Raw genomic sequence first — 9,941 nt, 5'->3', positions numbered from 1 at the left:
AGTGCAGGATACGGCAAATAAGTTTTGAATCCGTGGTACCGTCACGGCCAGAGGCGGGAAGATCACTTGCTGGGATTGTTGTCAGCTCGATGACTTCTTGCATGGCTTCGGCATCGTCAGTGCTGAGGATTGACATTTGAAAGATAGGGGTAGGTAAATTTTAACTAATACGAGAATGTTGCAGTATGAGATTATATCCGTAAGATTATGTGATACATGGTGTTATGACAGATAGGAAGCTGGCACGTGTTCATTGTGATATGTATTTAATTAATCAGTAGTTTTCGTATTATTCTTGTGTTAATGATCGTGGTGAAGGACAGTAGTATTCATTGTTCAGAGAGAGTATGTTGTATTGCATAGTTGCATAGTGGAAGTAATTACAAAGTGACGAATCGAACATGGAACGTAGATCAGCACGTGATCAACAGATGATATACATTTCTGAGTTATTTAGTAAATTGAAGAATGAAAAACTGAAAATAGTGTACTCGGATGACTTGAGATATATAAGTGAAGTTGGATAGAAATTGAGTGATTACTAAAAAATTTTGAGAATGTTGTTTACTGTGAATTTATAGAAATACTATGTTGGTTCGACATTGTCGGGTAAATTTTGTATAAAATTGTTATTAGAAGGCTCTTTTACTTATTTGTCGTAACAGGGCATGCACTAATTCAGTGAGTCATGATGGAGGTTCTCGCAGATACTTGTATTAATAAACCGTGAACGACTCACAAAATTCACACATTACATAGTCTTCTGTATATTCTGTGAGATAGGCTGTCTGGTTTAGTAGCATATATAGAGAGCATAGATTATCATAGACATTTAGAATAAACAATAGCTGAAGACTATCTGTATTGAACTGAGAAACTGCACGCAAGACTGAAATGTGAGTATTTCAAAGTAGAGAAAATGTATTTTGTACTACAGATGATGACTGGTCGGCCGGCACCCCACCTTGCGGGGCCCCACCGGCCTCCCAGAGAGTATTTAATCAACAATACAGGTATCCTATACAGATGAACGTACGGTATAACTATTTACAAATCACCTATACTTGGCACCGGTAAGCAAAGTACAGATTACAACTATTACGAATGATACTCGAAATGTCACTAGAAGCGCAGTTCCATAGGGTATGTTGTCACACCGTAGGACAGATATTACGGGTATTCTGGAATACGTTGTAGTTATGAGGCTGGAACTTAACCTACATAGCTTGTAACCAGTTCCAACTCTGGCCAAATCTTGAGTTTTTACCTCATGAAGTATCACTGATAACGAATTTAGCATACATTGATTCTTAATATTGAGTTGGTCAACGACAAAGAGCAGAGACAACTAGATGAAGTTGTCATGAATGTTGGGTTCCTTCGCTAGTCTCGTGACCGAATGGTGAGGTAAGCGGCATAGGAAGCAGCCTATGTTGCGGTGATGGTGAAGTAGACACCTTCATCACAACGGCCTCTGTCATGTAAACTCTCAACGAACTGTATGACAGGATGAACCACATCATTAGCAATTAGTTTTTATAAAAATGCTCTGACGTGCCATTTTATATCAAGAACAAACGTACACGTTCATACTGATATCGGATCAGTTACATAGGGGTAGTCACTGTCAATTTGCAGAGAATCTGAACCTTTGATTTGTAATCGATGCTAAGGGTGGAGCTATCGCGCTAGGATGAAACATTTCTCATAATCATTCAGATAGGTTGATCACCGAACTTTAAGCTTTGGTGTAAGTCGTAGGAGGAGAATAATGAAAGGAATAATGAATAAGTGAAGATACACATAGTATAAACAGACGAAATAACAATATAGCAGACAGATATATATCAAATAGGAAAGAAGCGCAAAGAATGCCCTACCGGAAGCAAATTACTTCTGATAGACCCCGAAGGGTTATAGAATATTCTCCACAAGTGGCTTACCTGCTGCAGTCTAAACGCTCTGATGTGAGTAACCCTCCGGGGTAAGAACCTCACGAGCTGGAGACGACTATACGCAACAGGTGTCTTGACTCTAGTTTAGTAAAGGAAACAGGAGTCAGAAGCCGCATTCCGTACGCGTACATATTCTATATACATGAAAACAATATACATCGAATCCACAGCCATATATATATAATGCCCTATTAAATTACCTATAGTCAATTCAAAGGTCCCCACACTGAACCAGAATCAGATCAGGAAAGTCATCTTTGAGATAATGGTTGAAGGTGAATTCCCATGAATCGAGAATCTGTGCAGGAGTTGGACTCTGGTTATTGAGAGCCTTAGATGTTGCATCCCAACAGTGTTCAACACGTTGGCGATTTTGCTGATTTCTGTTATTGTCAGCCGATTCTCTAAACCCTACGACATAGGCGAGGACGCCCCAGGGAATCAAATGTGTTGATCTTGTAAAACCGGCAGCAGTACCTTCATTATGTTGGTCTACTCGTCTCGCTAGACGATTGGTTTGACCTATATAAGAATAAGATGGATTCTTGGTGGAAACTAGTAGGTAAACATAACTTGAATACTCATTTGGTATGGGAGTATCACGAGGTCTGAATGGTCGATCACGGAAGAGAATCCGAGGAGGGCCGTGGAAGTTCAAGAGTGCGTTGGCATTCGACAGTTTTCCTACAAGATGCCGGACGTATCCGTCCCATTGAGTCGATTGTACAAGGAGACTCTTAATAGCATCCATGATGTCCCGCTTGGGACCAACAAAAATAATGTTATTCATCTCTCTTACACGGGAAATGATAACATATAACTGCGACTTTAGCCAAAGCTTGTAAGTTGAGTCATGTACAGATATTTGAGTAGCCACCATGCCTAAGGTGTCACCCATGATCTTATGAATAGTAGAAGCTATGTAATGTCTTATGGGATATTGTTCCCTCCTCACTAACATATTTCTTTCTATTCGTTCAGGGATTGTAAACATCTTGGTTACTCGTAATTCTACCCATCCTTGGTCAACGAATTCTTGATCTGAGGAAGGAATAGTCCTTCTACCAGGTGGAGCTACCCATAAACCTACAGACCCTCCATTAATAGGAAGCTCCCGTACAATGCACAGTTGACTCTGATGGAAAGCCCTTCTGGATGGTATATCGTTACATGTGAATCGCATTACAGCTCCAACATATAGAGTGATCTTCTGCGGAGTCTGTAGCTTTCGATTCATCTTCTTAACCACCCAAGTGTGTCCGACAGAAGACCAGACATGACCTCCATCAAGAGTGTATTGGTCCGTAGATTCTACGATTACTTTATTAATAGTGGAGTCAGCCATAATACGATCTAGCTGACGCTGAATTGCACTCTGTTCAGCTTTATGGCGACCGAAGATCTGGAGAGCCTCAGCTGGTACATGATCCCAGTTATCTATGAACCGGCATCGATGATCAATGAGGTCTTGTATCCGTTGAATATCAGCATCTGTAGGTTGCAATTTCTGGAAAAGAGTAAGAACTTCTTGAAGATCACGATCGGTAGAAGAACGAACAAATTTGTGAAGCATTGCAAGCCGCATAGTTGTAATAACCGATGGGCTGGTCCAAAGTAATGTCTCTTTGATAGGAGGTAGCTGATTGGGATCACCACTGCCCATGACGAGTACTCCACCGAAAGGAAGCGGAGATTTATGCAAGAACTGTAAGATCTTGTTCTGGACATCCAACGTTTCGGCTCCTTCTGTACCTATCTCTTCATGAATGAATACTTGAATTGATCTGAGCCATTCCATCTTTACAGGATCACGTGCTAAACGAGTTAAGGCTCTCTCAGCCAGACTCCGGGGAGCAAGGTCAGTCGAAACTGGTATGGAAAATACCAGGTGAATATGCTCACCACCCAGAGCAGCAGCTCTTTCACTTGCAACACTAGTAACAATAGTGTTTAACCCTTTGGCTAAAGCATATGCTCCCCAGTGAGCAGTGATAAAGCTTTTACCGCTTCCTGGAGGACCAAGTAGAATAGGTGCACGAACGAAAGCGAATTGACCTGATCGGAATTCATCAATTGCACGAATTCCCATTTGTAAGGCGTTCTGCTGTTCCTGAAGAGACTCTATCGACTGTGTGTCCCCACGTTGCAGATCCGGAACCCAAGCAAGAGGATCTTGCATTGTGGCATGAATCAACTCATCCACTGAAGGCAATCCATTGATGGGATCGCTCAAATAATGCAGTGCGTCCGCGAAATTCTTCCTAGTGTTGAGCTTCCTCCTGTTCAATGCCTCGACAGCTTCTCTCGCAAGCTCATTTCGCAGAATCAAGGGGGTAGCAAAAAATTGTAGTTCACCATCAATCAGGAGCGATTGCAAAGCATTATTTGCATGTACAAGGTGACGGTCGAATGAAGTAGTGCCACCTGGCATGTAGAGCAGCTGTTCCATAACGTAACGTCGGAGGATAGAGTCCTTCTCTTGTCTAGTAGGCGCATTAAAATCCGCTATGAGGTTAGCGTGATAAAACGCTTGGCGCAAGTTGGCCACATCAAAAACACCCACCTCGGTCTGGTATCGGCCCATAGATAGAATTATGTGGATTAGAAATCTATCAGCATACCTTGGCAGAGGATTTGAAAGAACAGCTATCCGTGGCAAATAATCACCTTGGGCAACGAATATATTCAATAGTTCGGTAGGCGGCTGATCTTCCAAGAGGGGGTCGAGAATGTCATGAATAATAGACATAACTAACTGCCTTTGCTGATCATAATGATATGCATGGGAATTAATATAAGTCAAAGCTGCTTGTCGAACACGCGAAATACAGCTAGGTAAGAGCTTGACTTGCTTGTCGAACCCGTCTATCCATGGACATTCTGACAGTTCTAGACGAAGAAGCGCTTCATTTACTTCCTGAATTTGATCACCATTTCGAAGCGTCGACTTCGGTACTGTCATACGATCGACACATTCAAAATAGTCTCTGACCGAATCAAGAAAAAGAAGCTCTGGGGGGCGAACACTGAAGATGCATATAGCATCTGGCATTATGTTACTCTCACGGGCATCACAGATTGTATAGAGTTGAGCATTGAGGATTTGTCTTTCATGAGGAAATCCGAGTGCTTCCCGAACTTCAAATCCTGCTACTGCTTCCCCTTCGGCACCGGGGTGAACATAACGCCGTTCCCTTTTCATGATAGCTGACCTATCTTGTTTATATCCTGTATTGATATGAACATACTTTGAGCATGGGTGAACATATTTGAACTTAAGTACCCAGAATGCTGCTTCTGTCAGTGCTAATGTTCTTCCTTCGATCGCTGTACTTTGAATTTCCTTCCTTTTATCTGATTCTGTTGCGATAGCAGCTCCAGTGATCTTAAAATTCCGAAGGGAATCTTGAATAACTGACACTGTATTCTGAGTTCGGCCACACTTGAGGAAGACTCTGGCGCGTTCCTCCTCGCCTGCTGCATACTTTGCGAGATACCTAGCGGTGAAAGTAGGGCTGCATATTTGAATATTATCACTACTTTTCGCAGCAGCGAATATCCAGTCATTGAAAGGAGATAGTCGCTCAGAACGCTGCGCCGGATACATATGCTTACGCGCTTGCAATTCTTTAGAAACCATAAGGCCATGATTACCACCAGGTCGAATTCCCTCCTCAGCAAGATGACAATCGTGAAGGATTTCAAGAGCAGTTTCAGAATGTTCGACATAAATTATGTTACTGGAGTAAATCTCTGAGGCGGGCCGCTGAGGGAAACGGCAAATCAGTTTGCCATCGCTGTCCCTTTTTTTAGCACACCTATAACTAGCTTTCTCACAATTATGCTCTTGCAGCTTACTGGCAAGAGTTCTCAACGTCAGAACGTCATCAAAACCTTCTATAAGACCAGCGTCTTTGAATCTCTGCCAGTCATAAAAGCTGTGTTTAAGAGTAGTACAAACCCTGCTGCGAACTGCAGTTGATTCGGGATCTTCCCCTGTCCATACTAAAGCATGAATATGAGGCAAATTTCCCCGGGTTGTCTGGAACTCCCATCTCCACCATAACTTTTTTACAGGTCCTAATGGTTGCTCAGGGGAGTCCCTAATATAGTCCATAAGATAGGTACCTGCTCTCTCCCATGCACGAACCATTGCAATCAACGAAGCCTGGACAGCGCTATCCTTCACCTCTTTCGAACATCCACGATAATGATTCTCAATCCAATCGAAGATAGGTTTAACTCCGAAATGTTCCGATTGGTTACAACTGTGAGTGTAGAAGTAAGTTGGTTGCTCCTTAGCAATTTCAGCAGCCAACTCGTTGACTCGCTTTCTGGAATCGGCTTCACCGAAAGGCAAACGACCTTCAGTTTGCAAGGTTTGATAAGTCGACTGATCCGATGATAAATGCTCCCAGCCTCGCGACAATATGATACGAGTATCAGATCGAGAAAGTTGGAGATTGAATAAAGCATCGAAATAAAATTGGAGAACTCGAGGGTCACTTGATGTTAATAACGTGGGATCTAGCAGACGTGTCCTAATGTGAGAAGCCAGGTCAGCGAATCCAGCCTTCTTGCAGGATGCTGCATTTGTCCAGAAACAGTGAGGGAGAGCACCAATGACAGTTCCATCCGCCATAGACTTCCAGAAAATGCTCGGAAAGAGCATTCCCTCTGGATATAGGAGGGGGATGGAAGCTCCCACGAATCTTGCCGTAACGCGTTGAAAAAACGCCGCTTGCTTACTACTCACATAATTAGCATGCCCTGACCTCCTTAACAACCCAAAATGTTTATTGAGTAGAATATGGCCAGGTACCCCCGAAATAGATTCCTGCATAATAGGAATATCGGCAGCATTGGTCGCCGGCATGCAAGGTTCCCGATCAATCAGCTCGTCGTCATCTACAACATCTTCACTAATATCAAAATCTGGATCCATGAGCAGTTGGTCACCAATCTGTGATGCATTATCATCCGATTCATCATCCTGTGCTTCTATCAGAGCTGCAAGAGGATCGACATGCTGTAATTCATCACCGTTCTCCCATAATGGGGGCGGACGAAGAGCATATTGTGCAGCATGCATTGGACGGGCCTGAATGCAATAGATCTGCTGATTAGCATAAGCACGATCAAGCAGGTCCTTGCTGTGACCATTACATAAGGCACAAATACATCCTTCTACTGGACAAGACCATTTGCCTACACGATCACAGATAAAGTCACCATTGTCGTCTGTATAACAGCAACGCTCTCTTGCTTGACCATGGAAGATCGGAGTGATAGTCAAAGGTATGTTATGTGCACGGCATATGAAGGACCCTTGCCCTCCAGTGTATTGCAAATACTTCAATTTAGCATCTAACCTGTAGCCTCCAGCCGTGCGGACATAGATGAGGCACCCCCAAGACTTATATATTTGACGAAGGCTTTCTTCCGTTGGAAGACCAACTTCCGAGATAACAGACGGCCTGCGGGTTGATCTGAACCAAGACTCATAGGGTCCTTCATTTCGAAGAAAGCAAGTAGCATTCCAGTTTCGATCACGTAAATGACCTCCTTCCGGATTTTCCCAGGGGCTATCAGCGGTACCGTCCACTTTCAGCAACGCTACCAGCTCCCATTTAGAGTCACCGTACAGAATAAAGTGGTGAGGAAAAGTTGTACGTCGGGCTGTAGATGTAATGGCATCGGTGCAAATACATAATACCCTACAATCATGCACTGCATCGTTGTTAGGCATATCCGCTAACATGTGGCTTACATAATTGGCATCAATAGAACTTGCACGGGATGGCTCGTACTTTACGCAAGTATATGGTAAGGTTGTCAAGAATCGCGCTAATAGAACTGATGTGTGACAACACGCATTATCAATAACAGGATCAGGGATGAGTCCGTGCACTGTGCCGGCTCTGTTCCGAAGTAATTTCTGAACTGCTACCGGGTTCTGTCGCCGATTTCGGATTACTTCCCCAGAATGAAACATACTTCCTAATGGCAAAGATGCAGCACAGTACGACTTGATATGAGTGATCGACATAAGTTGCTGTTCATCATTCAGATCTATAGGTTCAGCATCTGCTAAGCACTTCCACAGAGGAGGAAGAAATGATACGAGCCTTAGACAAGCCCACAACAATGGAAGGAACTTGCCATTAAACGTCTTCAGTAAACATGGTCTACATCCGAATGCATCGTAGGACTGTGATATAGCATACGCAAGAGGCCATCCAGCATATCGTCTTGCACCTTCTTCCTGACTTTCAGGACCGTGCTGTGGATCCACGTTTCCATCGGCGGCAAACTGTTCATGGTTATCATCGTAAGAAGCACCAGGTAAAAAATCCTGATGTGCCTCGTTATGATTGTCATCCTCATCAAGATCACGTACCACAACTGAAACATTATGCTTCATACTATTGAGCACCTCAAGAGATTGTTGTAGAGTCACATAGGTGGCTCCAGCCAAAGCTGAATCACATTTTTCTGGTGACGGTTGACAAATATGTTCTAGTGATTGCAAAGGTACAACGCTGAAGGGATCTCTTGAATATCTAGATCTCACGAATGCATTTAGATCAGGGCGGTTGAAATAATAAAGAGACTCAAGGTTAGCATGGATATTGGACTTAATATTCCACTTTGGAGTGGTAGTCAAAGAAAACGACGACAATCCACTGAAGCCTCCTTGCACACATCGCATTTGCCAAGTATGCGAAGAGTATTTTGCTTTCATCCCCCGAAAAGGTTTAGGAGAGAATATGGCTGGAGTAAGTTGATCACTGTAAGGGCTACAAAAGGTCCCATGAGGATTGTGTGGTACATGAACATACGACTTAGACGAACCCTTGTCATGGAACTGACAAGTGCATAACACCAATCCTTTATCTGTGACTCGCACAGATGCCATGACTGTGACGCCATACTGACTGAATCTCTGCGTGAAATCTTGTCTATAACCTTTAAGGTAACGGTCAGCATTGGCGCCAAATGCATTGACATGTGAGAAGCGAGCACGAAGGAAATGCTGATAGGAAACGGACCCCACTTTCTCTATATATTCCGAACACCCGAAGGGACATCTAACGCTAGGTACTGCTGTATCATCCAAAGCCTTTCTGATATCTGACAACCTCCTTGTACTCATAAGGTCATGAAATGCCTGAAGCTCAGTGGTAATATCTTTAACGTATCGGAGTGTATTATGAAGAATGTTGTCGCATTCTTCACGCGACACATGATTACGTGCAAACATTTTTTCACGAAATGCTCGTCCCCACGTCACAGAGAACGCCTGTGGAATATAAGCAAGCCTGTTCTCGAAATCTGCTGCATTGGCAGATTGTAGAACAAAATGCGTGAAGAACGCCCTCCAACCGTATGCCCAAATAGCATTTTTATTGCCTAAACCCCTTCGCAGACGTTGAGGAATTGATTCACTTGATGCATCACTTGATAAATCACTAGATGCATCGTATGAATCAAAGTTAAATAACTCAACCCCACCAGTGCTACGAGGACTAGCAATGTTTCGGGCATTATCAAAACGATGTGGCTGTGGATTACGATGTACATCGAAACATACATAATGTGAACATGTAACACATAACAAAATGTTGCCCCTTATACGACGATCTACTTGGGAAAACATCCTATAACCTACATTCCTATTGTCATATTCATGTACAGGTATAATACATAAACAACAGAAACAGTACCTCTCTAAAGGCTCATCGTCAAATAAAAGATCAACGATATGACTATATCCAGTAGCACTACTGTCAGGACTACGTGTATTATGAGATATGCGATTAGCACTAGCACTATCATCCACACCCCTCACGTCGAATGTAACAGGCTGAATATCATGTGGCTGCTGCTGCTGCTGCGATGAATTCCCTTGCACGTATAATGACGTTGATGGAGGTACGAGGCTTGACAAGTGCTGGGAAGTAGTAAGAGCCTACATAACAAAGA

General features: G+C 43.2%; 1 protein-coding gene across 1 annotated transcript; it reads right to left on the bottom strand.

Moving 5' to 3' along the window:
• Positions 1-3,141: 3,141 nt before the first annotated feature.
• Positions 3,142-4,539, bottom strand: Pmar_PMAR000344 (hypothetical protein; the record flags this gene model as incomplete). Its single annotated transcript, XM_002764414.1, has 1 exon — positions 3,142-4,539. A coding segment is annotated over one exon (1,398 nt), but the record flags the coding sequence as incomplete, so codon positions are not given.
• Between the last annotated feature and the right edge of the window lie 5,402 nt (positions 4,540-9,941).

This window comes from Perkinsus marinus, assembly GCF_000006405.1.
Source record: "Perkinsus marinus ATCC 50983 genomic scaffold scf_1104296977516, whole genome shotgun sequence".
In the NCBI taxonomy this organism is placed as follows: Eukaryota; Perkinsozoa; order Perkinsida; family Perkinsidae; genus Perkinsus; species Perkinsus marinus.
This window is presented reverse-complemented; position numbering and strand designations above follow the sequence as displayed.